At 55.8% G+C, this 16030-nt stretch overlaps 4 protein-coding genes across 4 annotated transcripts; 2 read left to right on the top strand and 2 right to left on the bottom strand.

The window, feature by feature from the left end:
* Positions 1-14: 14 nt before the first annotated feature.
* PTSG_04114 (uncharacterized protein) lies at positions 15-9020 on the top strand. The gene is made up of 23 exons (XM_004994953.1): positions 15-582; positions 798-884; positions 1076-1222; positions 1474-1538; positions 1682-1774; positions 1996-2122; positions 2260-2381; positions 2576-2620; positions 2788-2841; positions 3227-3323; positions 3498-3579; positions 3788-3955; positions 4275-4511; positions 4707-4794; positions 4975-5032; positions 5312-5464; positions 5639-5757; positions 5965-6043; positions 6216-6296; positions 6455-7136; positions 7444-8006; positions 8226-8478; positions 8670-9020. Exons 1-23 carry the CDS (start codon positions 79-81, stop codon positions 8762-8764), a joined length of 3999 nt encoding a protein of 1332 aa, XP_004995010.1. The 5' UTR covers positions 15-78; the 3' UTR covers positions 8765-9020.
* Positions 9021-9146: 126 nt separating this feature from the next.
* On the bottom strand, positions 9147-11764 carry PTSG_04113 (uncharacterized protein; the record flags this gene model as incomplete). The annotated part of the gene is made up of 5 exons (XM_004994952.1): positions 9147-9284; positions 9410-9746; positions 9904-10044; positions 10287-10413; positions 10642-11764. The coding sequence occupies 5 exons, from the start codon at positions 11762-11764 to the stop codon at positions 9147-9149; spliced, it is 1866 nt and encodes a 621-aa protein (XP_004995009.1).
* Positions 11765-11830: 66 nt separating this feature from the next.
* On the top strand, positions 11831-13893 carry PTSG_04112 (uncharacterized protein). The gene is made up of 3 exons (XM_004994951.1): positions 11831-11974; positions 12282-12402; positions 12600-13893. Exons 1-3 carry the CDS (start codon positions 11850-11852, stop codon positions 12948-12950), a joined length of 597 nt encoding a protein of 198 aa, XP_004995008.1. The 5' UTR covers positions 11831-11849; the 3' UTR covers positions 12951-13893.
* PTSG_04111 (uncharacterized protein) lies at positions 13155-16005 on the bottom strand. Its single transcript, XM_004994950.1, has 10 exons — positions 15962-16005; positions 15706-15768; positions 15429-15485; positions 15179-15271; positions 14787-14916; positions 14521-14626; positions 14267-14378; positions 13984-14082; positions 13526-13714; positions 13155-13309 (listed from the first exon to the last, which is right to left on the bottom strand). Exons 1-10 carry the CDS (start codon positions 15998-16000, stop codon positions 13271-13273), a joined length of 927 nt encoding a protein of 308 aa, XP_004995007.1. The 5' UTR covers positions 16001-16005; the 3' UTR covers positions 13155-13270.
* Positions 16006-16030: the final 25 nt, after the last annotated feature.

Here is a 16030-nt window from a genome sequence, read left to right as displayed (position 1 = left end):
AAACCCGCAGCCAACGGCGGCGGACTGCAACGGCTGTGTGTGTGGTGTTGGTGGAAGGACAACAACACGGACGCGGCCATGGGGGATGGCAGTGATGACACCATCATGCAGGCGATGCAGGCGATGCAGAGGAAGAGCCTGCGGAGTGAGCACACAGGTCAGGGGCTTAGCAGAAGAGGCGAGAGCACAGGTGATGCACACCAGTCAGCGCAGCACGTCGGTGGGGAACACCGCCACCGCAGTCACTTGCAACACCAGCAGCAGCAGCAGCAACAACGACGCTGCGTGGGCTTGGCGGAGATGGCGGCGCAGCAAGAGCAAGAGCTCAAGGCTGCGCGCGCAGCGCTGGCCCGTGCAGGGCTGCGGTATGAACGCGCCAGACAAGCGCTGGCCACCTGCTCCAGATCGCTGCAGGAGAAGACGGAGGCGCTGGAGACCACGCAACACAGCTTGACCACGGCCAGCACCACCATCAGCGACCTGCGTGTGCAAGTCGCCGAGCTGTCCAAGAACCTGGACATCCAGCGACACCGCGCTGACCAGCTTGATTTCGTCTACAAGCAGCGTATCAAAGCCATGCAGGTGCTGCCATGGTTGTGAGCATGTCAGTGTGGTTGTGGCTCTGTGTATGCGCTCTTGTAGGATTGCGTGTGTGTGTGCTTACGTAGGTGCATATCCATGGCAATGACATTGCAGCTATGTTCGCATGTATCTTGCTGCTGACTCAGTGCTGTCACACACACACACACGCATGCACAAGCTTGCTCACTGACACACACGCACGCACTCTCTGTTAGGAGGAGTTTGATCGGCAGAAGCGGGAACACGACCGCCACTGCCGCGAGCAGCTGCAGACATCGGAGGCTGCACGGCGAGAGCTGCAGGTTGGGTGGTTGATTAGCGCATATGCATTGAGCGTACTTGTTGCTGAGGGGACAGAGAAACGGCACGCGCTTTTAATAGGCGTTAGCTTTTGCTATGACGTCTGCCCATGTGTGTTTTGTGCAGCCCTGGAGCTGCAGTGTAGCTAATCTGTGCGCCTGCGTGGCCAAACCCTCCTCTCTTACGATGGCAGCTCAAAGTGAACGACTTCGAGTGGCGGCTGGAAGCAGAGCGGCGAGACATGAAGCTTGAGTTTGACCAGATCCTCGATCGATCATATGAGGACTTGAAACAGAAGCTCACAGATGCAGAAGACAGCGCTGCCAGCCTGCAAGCAACCGTAAGTGGCTTAAGTGTGTGTGTGTGTGTGCGTGCGTGCGTGCGTGTGTGTGCGTGCGTGTATGGTGATGCATGTGCGAGAAGTGGAAGCGATGAGTGATGAGAAAAAGCGGAGAGTGATGAGAAAGCGGAAGGACAAAGACGGGCACGCGGACACACAGACACACGGGCTGAGAGTGTGTGAACAACGGCTGATGTCACGTCCTGCTTGCTGACCTCTCGTGCTCTGTTTTGCCCTTGTTGGATGACCAGGTGAAGCTCAAAGATCAGGAAGTGAAGCACCTGCAAGAACGTCTCGCAGCCAGCAACGACAAGCAGTGCGTGGCTGCTACAGAGGCGTCTGGCGTGTGCACAGCGCTCACACCTCCCCACTGCACACATGCACGCACATACACACACAGCATGCGCACACACGGTCTCACTTGCAACCACATGCATTGTGCATGCCCATGTCACCCAGGCGGGTGTTGGAGCAGAAGGTGGCAGAGGCAGCAGAGGAGCGCAAGCGAAGCACGTGGCGTGCAGAGGATATGGCCAGGCAGATGGAACAGAGGTGGGTGTACTTGCGTGATTGTTTGTTTGTTTGTGTTTGTTTGTTTTGAGCTGTGTTGTGTTGTGTTCTGTTGGTTGGCTGTGCGTGTGTGTGTGTGTGCGCGTGTGCGTTGCTGTGGGGCTACATTCCCTTTTTAATGCATATGTGGCTTGTGTGAGTGATGTCTTTCCTTTGTAGTCAACATCTGCTGTTGCACTGTGCACACTCTGCCTCCGACACAGAGAAAAGGAGTTTGTGTGGAAAACGCAGCAGCTTGAGGCATCCCACAAGCAGGCGCTGGCTGCTGCAAAGGCCAAATACGACTCCATTCGACAGCAGTTTGACCTGCAGCTCGCTTCCGTCGCCGAGGTGGGCACAACGGTGGTTGCACTGACTTGCTTTGCACGATGGGGTTCGCGCCATGAATGTCACTTTTGTTTTGCTCTCGATGTGCGTCAACGGAACTTACACACACACACACACACACACACACACACATATTGCAGATTAATGTGACACATGAGCGGCAGCTGGAGAAGATGCAAGCGGACATTGATTCCGCCCGCAGCGAGGCAACTGCACTTCGTGGTGTCGTTGAACAGAACACAGCAGAGAAGCAGAGACTCATGTACACATGTGCACTCGCGCGTGTGTGATTCCGCTGGATGGTGCATCTGTAGCTGGGGCGCATGTTGATGCTCTGTGTTGTGTGCGTTGTGTGCGTGTGTGGGGGAAGAACCATACAAGACTGCGAATGTTTGAAGCAGCCTTTTTGTCACGTGCACAACTCACCCGTGTGATGACGTGTTTGTGCATCGTCAGCGCACATCATGAAGCAGAAAAACAGGCCCTGCTCAGCCGCATTGCGTGAGTCGTCGTTGTTGTTGAGGCATCGCGTGACTGGACATATGCATGTGCACACAAACATCACACATGTGTTGATGTGATTGCTACTGCTGTTCATTGCCAGCACTAGACTATCGGTCCTTCCACCCATGCAACCCATCTCTTGTATCCCTTCATCCATGTTTCAGTCGTCTTCAACAGGAGCTGGACGTATCCACAGAGGGAAACACGCAATCCCAAGCGTATGTGCACGCCGTTTTTTTGTTGTTGTTGTTGTTGTTGTTGTTGTTGTTGTTGTTGTTGTTGTTGTTGTTGTTGTTGTTGTTGTTGTTGTTGTTGTTGTTGTTGTTGTTGTTGTTTGTTGTTGTTGTTGTTGTTGTTGTTGTTGTTGTTGTTGTTGTTGTTTCATCGATCTCTCTTTCATGCCAGAAAGCGCAATGTTGCACAGTTTCATGTGGGGATGGCGGTGCAACTTCACACTAACACATCCATTCTCACATCCATGCACACATCCATTGTCACATTCATGCACACACCCACGCGCCCACTCACGCATACACGTCCATACCAACCCCACCCCCCCCCCCCCAATTCACGAACATACGCACCACCGCTGTGCTGTTGTAGGGACCACGAGGCGCATATTGGAGAGTTGCGCAATACCATCGCGCAGCTGGAGACAGACAAGGCCTCGCTTGTGGCGGAGGTGCAGCACTTGTGCGAGGTACGACGCGTGAAGAAGTGTCATGTGCGTGTGCTTGGGTGGACTGTATGTCGCACATGCTTTTTGAAAGCATAGGTGTGTGCAACATGGATGCGGAGCATGCCTTACATTTGGTTCAACACACACGTCTCCTCTGTATCTTACGTCGTTGCCTTCGCTTCGATTTGCTCTCAGGATGTCGAGGGCTTCAAAGCAAAGGAGGATCGCCTGAAGGAGCAACTTGACGCCATCAACACCACGTGGCAGTCCCGTTTCGGTACTGTCGCTTGCGCTCACTTGAAACGAAAGTGGTGCCTTGCACGACGCTGAACATGTCCACACAACCCATACACACCACAACACACACACACACACGTACACACACACGTACACACACACACACACACATATGCACACAAGCTGCCACCCTTAGCCACCTCATCTCATCACACACCCCGTGTCCGTTGCTGTGCATGTGGTCTCAGATGCGCTCAACAGCGCTGATGCGGCGACGCAGAATCACGAGCTGATGGCTGCACGTCGTAAGCTGGAGGAGCTGGCCTCTGAGATTCGTGATCGTGATGAACACATCCACCACTACCGCGCTGTGATTGCCCGTCTCCTTGCCGGCAATGACCCAATCGCAACAGCAGGTGCCTCCACACACACACACACACACACACACACATACGCACACATACTCACTCACATACGCACACACACGCACACACGCGCGCGCATACGCACACACGCACGCGCGCGCCTGGAGGCGTGCATGCTTCGATGTTTGAAGTGGGTTGGTGTGATTGGTGCGCTGCTGCGTTTCTGCCAAGGTACCACTTGTTTGACGTTTCTGATGACATCGTTGGCAGCGCTCACATCGTGTCCAACACGCTCACGCATGCACACATTCACGCGCGCGCACGAATACGCACATACACGCGCACGTACTACCCGCTGCCACTCCTGCAGATGCTGAGAAATTGGTCAGCACATTGGACGCCTCGACGAGCAAAGCAAGCGCGTACAAACCAGCCATCACGCACGCCAGCAATTGGGCGCGTGGCACTGATGGACACGGCACTGGCGGCAGTGGAAATCGCGAAAATGAGAAAGAGGAACTTCGGTCCACCATTGGGCAATTGGAGGCGCGCGTGGAAGCGCTGCGGACGGAACTGGGACAGCACCGCACGCGCGCATTTCAACTCCGTACGCCTCCACCTTTACGTTTGTCTGTGTGTGTGCGCGCGCGTGCGTGCGTGTGTGTGGCTGTCTGTGTTTGTCTGTCTGTGTATGTGTGTGTGTGTGCGCGTGCGTGCGTGTGTATGGCGCAACATTCGAAGGTTGACGTCCCTTGAGTCATGCATTACTGCTGACACTTCTTCATATTGTGTGTCAACACAGAGTCACAGCTTCGCCAGGCAGAGCAAGCGGCCGAGACAAGTGCCGGCGATGCAGAGGCGAACAGGAACACCGTCCATCGTCTGCGACAGTGCGTACAACCAAGTTCAGCACGCTTACTTGCATGCGAACACATCGCATTCCTGCCTTTGTGAACATTACTGAGCCACAATCGCATTTGCGGCAGTCGTGTTTTGCTCCTCTGTTTCGTTGTGACACAAGACTTGCGCTACTGTCCACTCTGCTCGGTGTTTCGTGTTCTTGCTTCAAGGCAACTGGAAGACTTGGACAGTGAAATGCAGGCCAATGCCCGCGCACACAACGCTGAGGTATGTGTGTGTGTGTGTGTGTGTGTGTGTGTGTGTGTGTGCCAAAGCATGCGCACGAACTGCTTGTTTTACCGCATGCTACGTTGCTGTCCTCATCGTAACTGTGTGTTCATTCAATTCACAAACAGCGTTTCACCGCCAATCAGTACTCGGGATGCTCTCGCTCGTTCTAACGACCCGTGTTCGCTCACTCGCTCACGCCCTCCCCTTTGACAAACTGCTTCTGGTGCACCTCCGCGCCAAATCCATCGTTGCAATCACACGTGGCGACATCTACAGCTGCTGCGTGCAACAGCGTTACAGACAAAAGCTCGCGAGCAGTCGGCTGCACTCGTGCAGGTGCTTGTGCAGCACTTTGACGAGTTGGCGTCGTCGCAATCGCAGCTGGAGGAGCTGCAGGCCACACTCATGCGCACCACCGACCGCGCGCAGGTGACAACAGGCAGCATCCCTTGGGACGGAGTGCTTACTTGGCTTCTTGCTGCTTTGTTCGCACACACACAAGAACCCAACCACGAGCGCGGACCAGAGCAGAGCACACACACTCACACACGCACGCACACGCACACGCGCAACCTCACGTTTTGTGCTTGGCCATGGCGACAGATCAAGCGACTGCAGCGTGTGTGTGCGTCTGCGCTGGGCGCCGTTGGTGAATCCCTGCAGCAGTTACGGCAGAGGATTGCACACGCTCGTGGGGAACAGGACGCCATGCAGGCAGCAACGTGTGTGTGTGTGTGTGTGTGTGTGTGTGTGTGTGTGTGTGTGTGTGTGTTGCAATGAGTACCATCGTGGCTGCTGTGGTGACTGCATGTCTGCACCTCGGTTTTGGGGTTTTGCACCTGTGTGTTTTCAACCCATTTGTTTGCCCGTGCGCGTGTGTGTGCGCGCGTGTCACCTTTACACCTTTGCATTTGCTGTTCACGTGGCAGGACGGCGCAAGACGTGATTGGAGAGAAGTTGCACGTGCTCACAGCGCAGAATCTGGAGCTGAAGAAGGAGATCCGCCTGGTTCGTGTCCCAGTCGACTCTATGCTGCTTCATGACAACATATTATTCCTCGCATGTAATCCTGAATGTGTCACTGCACTCGCTCACACGTGCGTGGTTGCCTGACCAATACCGCTTCTCCTTCACGAGTGTTCCTTCTCTTGCGCCGTGACTGCTGTGATGACAACATCAGACCATTGAGCAGATGGAGCGAAGTGGCGAAGAGAAGACGTCTCTCCTGCGCATCAACAGCCAGCTGAGGGAACGAATTGCTGTACGTTGTACATGCACACTAGTGTTGGACATTTTGCCGATCAATCCACGCAAACACACAAAGATCGCACAAGCACACCAAGAGCACACACATTGTTTGTGTTCATCCTCACGTGTGGGATTGTTGGTTTTGTTTCACGCTGCGATTGCCATGTGCAGGTGCTGCAAACTGAAGTGGAAACAGCGCAATCGACGGTGCGGGCAAAGAGCGAAGCCATGACGCGAGCAAGACAGCAATACACACAGTATAGAAACGCACCAGAAACACAGCCAACAGCAGCACCAGCGCCAACGACCTCAACAAGGCGCCCAGCAACAGTGCAGCAGCAGCGAGCAGCACGGTCGGTGCACAGGCAGCCGCAGCAGATACCGCAGCGTACATACAGGGAACGAGCGCCAGGTACGAAAACACCAGGACGAGCAATGACAGCCGCACAGCAGTGGCCAATGTCACCGGATAGGCGATATGCAGCAGCGAGAGAACGCCACAAACAAGAAGGAGAGGAAGAAGAGGATGTGTTTGGGAGCGAGTCAAGCGTGTCTTCTGATGATCACGGCAATCGACAAGAGGCATACCCGGGGCGCCTGTCGCCAACACACGCACGCGCTGGTGGTGCTGGTGACGGGACTGCTGGTGGGAGAGCCCGCACCTATCGGCAGCCACAACAACAACGATGGAGACAGCAGCAGGCACCATTGGAGTCTGAGTCATTGCCTGTGGTTGACTCGCCACGTCGGCACGCTGCCCTCGACGCCTCAACTGCACTCTCTCCACGCATCAGCGTCAGTGACGTGGATCAGGTGGCCCGCACCTCACAGCAGCGACAACAGCGCAAGCCAAGTACGGAGTGCTGTTGCACCACTTGCTTTTACGTGTGTGTATTGTGTGGGGGTGGGGGTGTATGAATGGATGTGGGTGTTGCTGTTAGTGTGGGTGTTGCTGTTAGTGTGGGTGTTGCTGTCGTATCACATGCACCGATTGCAGCGTCTTAGATCACCCATGAACACACACACACACGCACGCACGCATACGCACGCGCACACACACACACACACGCGCACGCATACGCACGCACGCACGCACACACACACACACACACACACACACACGCACGCACACGCACAAAACACACGCGTCGACACCACAGGGCCCGGGAGCACATCGCGACCTGGAACGGCGATCTCGATGCTGTCGTCGATTGGGAGCATGGAGGACCAGATGGCAGACGTGTGGGCGCTGCTTGGTGGTGACGCTCCAAACACACGTGCAGCACACACGCGCGGTGCACAACAGCAGCAGCGGCGACAGCAGCAGCAGCAGAGGGCACGGCCAGGAAGGGCCAGCGCTGTGCGAAAGAACGACGAAGGCGAAGATGCTGTGTCAGATGTGAATGTTGAAGTTGTGCACCCGCAGCCTGTTGATGCGGACCGCGACGATGATGACGATGAATACGCTGCCGCTACCGATGCTGGCGCTGCTGTTCGCCGTGGCGGCGGCAATGTTGGTGTGCAGGTGACAGCAGCAGCCGCTGGTGAGGGCACATCCGACACTATCAGTTGTGGCGGTGAGGACGAGGACGAATTCGATGTGTCGGCGCTGCGGACACCACTGCCACCACGCCAATCGCGTGCACGCGGAGCACCAGTTCGCCTCTCCAGCATCAGCGATATCTTCAACGAAGGCGCCGGTGGCGAGGACGATGATGATCTGGTAGGTGGGCGTGCTCTGTGTGTGCGTGTGTACGGTGTGTGTGTGTGTGTGTGTGTGTGTGTGTGTGTGTGTACGGTGTGTGTGTGTGCGTGCGTGCGTGTGCGGTGTACGGTGTGTCCTGTCTCAATGTCTTCTTGAGTTCCCGCGCACCGACCTTTTTTGTCCTGTCTCGCCTGCTGCTGTCCATTCGCATTTTAACACTGTGTGTGATACCTGCAGGCACTGGCTGCAACGCCGCTGCCGCCTGAAGAGCGTCCAGCACCAGCCACAGCAACAACTGCCGCACCCCCTCCACGCCCCAATGTTTCCACAACTGCCCGTCACCAGACGGACAACACTCAGACACAACCAACCACCACCACTGGGAAAGCAAGCAATGCACCTGTTAGCAAAGTAGGGGCCACAGACACTGCAACGAACACTGAGCCCAAGAACGACTTCGGCAGAACTGCACCAGGGAGACAAAAGAAAGGTGTGCGTGTGTGTGTATATATATATATGTGTGAAAAGCTTGGTTTGTGTATGTGTGGGTGTTGAGTCTTGTCGCTGGCTTTAGCCATGAACTGGCAAACGCGTGTGTGTGCTTGCTTGCACGAGCTGCCGTTCACGCTTGTCGCTTGGATGATGTGTTCTGCTTACACGTCCCTCTGCTGCGCTGCTCAGGTGGGCGAGGGCGCAACGCGCCGCCCAACTACAACTTGCTTCGTTCTCAGCAGCAACAGCAACAGCAGCAGCAGCAACAGCAAAGTGACGGCTAGTGGGTTGTTGTTGTGACATGTCATCATGCCTGCACCCATGTTTCTCCTGTCTGCTTTACATTGTTTGCCAAGGATAGGTTCGGTTAATTCGGATGTACACAACGCCTTTCTTCATCCTTGTTCTCATGTCCACACTTGTTGTACACACTCGCACGCTTTTCCTTCCTATTGTTGCTGCTCTCCTCTTTTTGACTTGTCTACACACTCCATAAACGCACAGCGAGCGAGCCAGCACTCGCCTCAACATCGCAGCCAACACAAATAATTGTCACCTCACACGCGTGCACATGGCGGTGTTTGGGTAAAAACATCAACGCTCAACATCACCGCATGTATCGCCATCAAGCAGCACAACGTCGACTATCTTTCCACCAACTTCATGTCACACACAACAGATGCTGTCGTATATGAACTGCGCGACATGTGTTGGGCCAACAAGGTGCGCCGCTGCCCGCTCAACCATGTTCAGCAGCAGCGTGTTGAACATGGCACGGCCACCGTCGCCAACCAGCTCTTGCACCTGTACGTTTGTGTATCAGTGTGTGTGTGTGTGTGTGTGTGTGTGAGGACGACTGATGACACGTCACTTTGAACAAAGTCAAGCACTGTCAGCAAGAGTGCACATTGCTCCACTCCTGTTCGCACCTGCTTCAAATCTGCCACCACATTGCGCACTGTCCCTTGAATGTCCTGCAGCACCACGTTGGCGTTGGCAATGAACGCGTCCACTTCATCGTGTCGGCATGACGGCGGCGGTGTCGTGGTGTTCGTGGCGCTCAAGGACGACCGCGAGCGACACACGCGCGCACACAACGCGCGCATGTGCGTCTGTTCGCCACCAGAGGCTGCACCATCACCATTGGCATGAGCTGCTTCGCGCATTCCACCATCGTGATTGGTGGTGCACTGGAAAGGGACGTCGATGCTGCCGTATCGATCCATCAGCAGTTCATCCAACAGCAGCGTCACCCACTCGTCATCTCTGGACGTGTGAATGTGTCACGGAATGAGGGGACGCGAGAACAGTGGTTGGCTGCAACCTCAACAGCTCAGCATTTTGCACAGGCACACAACCACGCACAAACACACACACATGCACACACGCACGCACGCACGCACACAATCACGTAGCATCGCACGTGATTGCGAGGTCCTGGTAGATGAGCACGAGCATTTCGCGGAGAATGAGGGGCGCAGTGGCGGCGTGGAGCAGCTCATCGTGGCTGAAGACGCGCTCGAGTTCGCTGCCGGCCTGATCAGACACAAACGTCGCACGCGCCCTGATGGCAAAGAAGAGTACAGAAGAAAGAGGGTCATGTCGGTGAGTAGGACGTGAATACGACACACACACGCACACACACACACACACACACACACACACACACACACACACACACACACAGGTACACACGCACATTCACACATGCACAGACATGAGCCATCGGGCATGGTGTAAACGCTGCGTTGCCAAATACGTAGCAAGGATGAGCAAAAAGGTGTTGTCGTAGACACGACAACACACCCGCTCCACGTGTTGACGGATATGGACGGCGTGTCAGCAATGACCTCATGCAACCACAGCGCCGGGATGGTCAGCACATCGCCAGGCTGAAGAGTGACACGATAAACCGGAACTGCAGATGCCTCCCCTGTATGACAATGGGCATGCCATGAGTAAGTGAAGCGCAACATAACCTAAATGAACACTCGTAACAAGTTTCAAGAAGACGAATCATAAATGTTACATGCAAACACACACACACACACGGACGCACACACACACACACACACACGGACGCACACACACACACACATACACACACACGGACGCACACACACATACACACACATACACACGAAACACCGCCAAAGCTCACCAGTGTAAAAGTTCATGTGGATGCGGGAGAGTTGGCGCTGTGCGGAGCGGTGGGCTGGATGAAGTGCAGATTGCAGCTTCAATTGCTTGTGGGTACTGGGAGGTGCAAGCAGGAACGTCTTGTTTCCGTACACTTGGAAGTAGACGTTGTTGAACACGTCATAGTGGGTTGGAGTGCGCGCACCACGCTCTGCGATCCACACATACGGGCGAACCTCAAAGTGGTCCTCGTGCTCCAACCCACAGGGCACTGCTGCGGCAAAGGGAAAGTCGGATGCCAGCTCTCCCAGATCATCCAGTGGTCCGGCAAAATTGAGGCGAACCTCATCACCAGATCGACCTGACATGGTTGGCGTTGCTGCCCCAGTCGCTGCTTCATCTGAGCAGCCTCCACTGCACACAGCTGCGTCCTCGTCTGCTGCGCAGGTTTCATTCAGGCCGTCATCGCAGACGCTGCTGTTGCCGACGCGAAGGAGCTCCGGGTTGGTGTTTTGGACACTCGTGCAAGCGGCCTTGTCGCCTTCCGCGCAGGCCATGTGGGCGAAAAAGGCGTCCGTGGTAAGGTTGTGGCGGGAGAAGTGTGGTCGCCACGTGGCGTTGTACACCTCTGGGTATTGCGCCAGCGGTTGGTCACTGGGGAACATGTATGAGGAGTTGAGCGACGGCAGGGCCTTGACGTCCCGCATGACCTTCGGTGGTGGCCATGAGGTGGCCAGCTGCTCGGGTGTCCAGTGCAGGCAGGGCCAGTCCAACAATGCGCCAGCGCCTTGCACGTGGATGGGTTCCCTTTGTTGCAACAATGGTTCAAGTGGGCACTCGGATCGTGCCCGCAATGCATCCAGGAGTTCCGAGAGGAGGGCATCCACTTCTGGTTCATTCGCACCAGCATCTGTGTCATCAGCGGCGCTCGCTTTCTTCTTCCTGGCACCCAGTGTGCGGACGGCCTGCCACCACTGATCTCCACTTGATCGTGCCGTTGTTGATTCAATCGCACCATCACCTTCACATCCGCTCGCAGCAACACAACCACCGCCACCAGCAACCACCACCACCACAGTCACAACCACAACCACAACAGCAGCCAGGGACGCTGGCCACACCACACCCCTCGCTGCTCTCCTCATCATCATCACCGTCGTGGTCCTTCTCCTTTCCTTGTCGTTGCAGAGGAATGGGTGTATTTTCTGCGACTTTTCCACAGACAGAAGGATGAGCGATGAGCGGTTGGTGCTGCAGGTGCGCTTGTGGCAGGGAGCGAGACGCGCATGGGAGGACGCTGAGGCCAGTGCCCTTGGCCATGCGTCATCATACTGTACAGCACTCACCCGCCTCAGGTGCGCTGCAGTGTCTGTGTGTCTGTGTGTATGTGTGTCTGTGTGTCTGTGTGTCTGTGTGTATGTGTGTGTTGTATGCGTGTGTGTGTGTGTGTGTGTGAGAGAGAGAGAGAGGGAGGGAGACAAACACGTGCGCGCACGTGTGTTGGTGTTAACGTGTGTTTGCGTGTGCGAATTGATTCGCAAAGAGCACCAAGCAACACACCCACTCTCACACGCACTCTCTCACACGCTCTCACAAGCTCTCACACGCTGTCGCATTGTCTCTTTCTCTCATGTCTCTGTATGTCAACGTGTGGCTGTGCAGGACTCAGTGGCAGACTGTACGTTCGCCACAGCAGGAGCAGCATGAACCCACACCCGAGGATGCCGCTTTCATGAAGGCCATGGATGCACGGGACTTTCTCTCGGCCCACCTCAAGAAGCTGGTGCGTCGTTGTGCTGTAGTGTGCAGTGTGAGGGTGGGTGGGTGTGAGTGTGGGTGTGTGGGTGGGTGCGTGTGAGTGTGAGTGTGGGTGTGGGTGCGTGTGAGTGTGGGTGCGTGGGTGCAAACCATTATCCAATGCTTTGCACATTCATTCATTGCTGCTCACGCCCACGTGGTGGGTGTGGTTCTCTTGAGCAGGAGGGCATTTTGGAGAAGATGCGTGCGATTGCCAGCAACCTGCAGCGGGAGATGGATCGACAGCAGACCACGCCATCGTCAACCCCGCTGCGGCGCGCCAACAAGCCATCATCAACATCGAGGCTGCCGCCATGCGACCTGGCGTCGCACATGTCGGCGCTCGTGGCCCTCCACGACAAAGAGCTGCAGTTGAAGCACACCTTGCTGGCAGACATGGGCACCGCGCCCGCTCGCACACACCAGCTGGTGTGTCTCTCCGCGTGGCTGGAGCAGCCTTTCCTCGCCATTGACGGCCAACACCACCTTGAGGCCATCAGCCAGTGGTTCGCTATCGTCTCTGACAGATCCTGAGCGGCCCGGGCCCTGGTCGCGCACGTGCACACGCGAGTGCACGCACCCGTCCATTAATTTTTATGTGATGAAAATGATGCGGCTGGTCGCTGATTTGTGGTGGTGGTTGTGGTGGTTGCGGTGGTGGTGATGACATGGGGCATGGCGAAGGTGAGACATGGTGCTGTGCTGGGTTGGACACCAAGGATGAGGGTGGCTCGTGCAGTGGCGGACGGGTTTTACTGCGGCGATGCCAACTTGGGCGTGACACGTAACAGACTGCAGCGACAACAGCAAAAACAAGGGGCCGGCGCTGATGGGGCGAAGGAAGGGCTCAGCGATCACTGCTTCTTCGCCTTTGCTGCCATGCGCGCCAACGCCTGTCACACGTGCAAATGCAGGCATGGACGTGAGACTCCGACCAACAGCAGCAGCTGCTACTGCAGCTGCAGAATGTACACCACTCGTGCGCAGTGATGTCTTCCACCACAACAGCAACCCACAACAGCAACCACAACAGCAACCACAACAGCAACCCACAACGATGCATCACCACCACGACGGTATCACTTGCTGCATCACCCATCACCACGCACCTGCTTGCGGACTTTCTTCATGGTGCTGATGCTCATCTCGCCGGCGAGCGGCGGGTAGATGGTGGCAGCAAGGCTCTGCAGTTTGTGCGAGAGCGTGCCCGTTGTGCGCGACTCGTACCCGAGACTGCGCAGGCACGCATTGACCGCTGCTGGCGCCGTGGCAATGAACAGGTTGGCCTTGGCTCGCACCTGTTTGGTGTGTGTGTGTGTGTGTGCGCGTGTGTGCGTGTATGTGTGCGTGCGTGCCAGTTAGTGTGTTTGATCTGTGAGGTGACTGCCGTGTTGTCGACTGCCGTCAACCACGGCGCACTAAAACTAGGACCCAAGATAAGCCGTGGTGCTATCGGACAATAAACAACAGAAACGTCTTGCAATGACTGCTATTGGGGAGAGAAGGGGGTGATAATGGAGGCAAGGACAACGAGTGCACTGTTGCCGCTGCTGCTGCTGCTGCTCACCATGTTGGTCTGGATGAAGAGCGGTGTGAAGGAGAGGACATCGATCTTGTTCTCCTTCAGCTCAACGCCAATCGTGTGGCTGACCAGGTTGTTGTACGCCTGCAAAGCAAAGGAAGCAGGGAGCGCGTGAGTGAGTGTGAGTGTGCGCGTGTGAGTGAGTGAGTGTGTGTGTGTGTGCGTGCGTGCGCGCATGCTCCTGTGTTCACGACTGAACAGCCAGATCGCCACCAAAAACAACCATCTCTTCCCTCTATTCATCGACATGCAAGCATCATGCGAGCACCTTGCTGCCAGCGTAGACGGCGTTGTAAGGGAGGCCGTGCAGGGCTGATGCCGACGACACGTTGACAATCCCACCGCGGTGGTCCCGCGCAACAAGGTGCGGTGTCACACCTCTGAAAGTTACGATGGTGGTTGTCATGGGAACATGCTGTCCAGTGAGTCGTGGGTGTATCCACAAAATGAACACACACACACACACACATACACATGCACACACACACAGGCGTACACACAGAGCCAGTGCTTGCTGGCGACCTGAGGACGGCGGTGAAGGCGACAACGTTGACCTGCATGGTGTCGATGGCTTGTTGTGTCTCACTGTCGTTCAGCTCGTGCAGCCGCGTCGGCAGAGTACCCATGCCTGGAGAGACGCACAAGCGCAGCATCGTGGTGAAACGGGCAGCGCGATGTCACTGTTGTCGCGCAACACACACTTACGCGCGAGCGCCCGCGTGAGCAAACACCACACCACAGTGCATATTATGACACCGCACACCACACCACACCACAGCACATCACACCTGCATTGTTGATGAGCAGTGCAATGTCGCGGTTCTTGCAGGCGTCATCGACGGTCTTGCGGATGGCGTGGAAGTCGGACTTGGCAAAGTCAATGCTTACCACGTGTGTCTCCGCGGAGGGGCTCGCCTTCTGCACTCGCGCGGAGGAACGGCCCACACGTAGGGCATTTGCAATCGTGAGATGGGGTGACCCTTCAGTCAAAATTACAACACCACTTACACGCACTCACACACACGCACACACTTCCACACACACACACACACACACACACACACACACACACACACACACACACACACACACACACACACACATACGCACTTCCACACACACACACACACACACACTTCCACACACACACACACACACATACGCACTTCCACACACACACCTTGATCTCTTGGGCGCAGGCGTCCAGCTTGGACTGGGTGCGAGACACGAGGACGATGTTGAAGCCGCGCTTGGCCAGCTCCAGAGCAAACGCCTAGTCATCAAACGCGGCCGAGGTACGATCGCGGGTATGATCAGCACAAACTCAGAAGAGGCTGGGTGGAGGTGCGATGGTTGCAGTGTAGCAAACGTTGACGTTCGTGGACGTTCGTGGACGTGTGTGGGCGTGTGTTTGCGTGTGTGTCAGTCACCTTGCCGATGCCATCGGACGCGCCAGTGATCAGGGCCCATGGGCGAACGCTGCCCTTCTGCTCAAATGTGCAACCAAAACGAGACAACAAGTGTAAGATACAGTCATGGCTGCCTGGGAGCCACAATATTCTTTCATGCCCGCAGCTCGATGGCATGAAAAAGCCACACACACACACACACACACACACACACACACACACACACACACACACACACACACAAGCACACACACACACACATCAACACACACACACACACATCAACACACACACACACTTGGTATCTGCGGAGGAGATCATGGCTTGGGCGAAGCACGTGCACCCACAGCGTCCAGGTGGCCTAAACCTCCCACACACACACACACACACGCCAACAGCGCAAGCAAGGCAGAGGAGATGATGCAGCCACCATGTCACATCAGTGTGCTTGCTTGCTCGCTGGTTGATGGAGGTCGCCTCTCACATCACTTCGCAGTGGCATGACATGAACACCAAAGCCCAACAACAACAAACAACTCCACATCTCATCGCACCGCAAGGCCGCCGACGATTAGCAATGCTGTTGCCAACATTCTGCGATATTTGATTTTCCAGCCAACACA

Source organism: Salpingoeca rosetta (genome assembly GCF_000188695.1).
Source record: "Salpingoeca rosetta unplaced genomic scaffold supercont1.9, whole genome shotgun sequence".
Taxonomy (NCBI): domain Eukaryota; class Choanoflagellata; order Craspedida; family Salpingoecidae; genus Salpingoeca; species Salpingoeca rosetta.
The sequence above is the reverse complement of the archived record's forward strand: the minus strand, read 5'-3'. Positions and strand labels throughout refer to the sequence as shown.

Bases quoted from the DNA above. Each gene is read 5' to 3' on its own strand.
- PTSG_04111 (XM_004994950.1), bottom strand. From the start codon at position 16,000: ATGTTGGCAACAGCATTGCTAATCGTCGGCGGCCTTGCG. The intron at 15,486-15,705 runs GTGTGTGTGTGT...ACATTTGAGCAG, and splicing joins ATCTCCTCCGCAGATACCAA to AAGGGCAGCGTTCGCCCATG. The intron at 14,083-14,266 runs GTGCTCGCATGA...TTTGCTTTGCAG, and splicing joins CCGTCTACGCTGGCAGCAAG to GCGTACAACAACCTGGTCAG.
- PTSG_04112 (XM_004994951.1), top strand. From the start codon at position 11,850: ATGAGCGATGAGCGGTTGGTGCTGCAGGTGCGCTTGTGGCAGGGAGCG. The intron at 11,975-12,281 runs GTGCGCTGCAGT...GTGGCTGTGCAG, and splicing joins ACAGCACTCACCCGCCTCAG to GACTCAGTGGCAGACTGTAC. The intron at 12,403-12,599 runs GTGCGTCGTTGT...TCTCTTGAGCAG, and splicing joins CGGCCCACCTCAAGAAGCTG to GAGGGCATTTTGGAGAAGAT.
- PTSG_04114 (XM_004994953.1), top strand. From the start codon at position 79: ATGGGGGATGGCAGTGATGACACCATCATGCAGGCGATGCAGGCGATG. The intron at 3,580-3,787 runs GTACTGTCGCTT...ATGTGGTCTCAG, and splicing joins CACGTGGCAGTCCCGTTTCG to ATGCGCTCAACAGCGCTGAT. The intron at 8,007-8,225 runs GTAGGTGGGCGT...TGATACCTGCAG, and splicing joins GCGAGGACGATGATGATCTG to GCACTGGCTGCAACGCCGCT.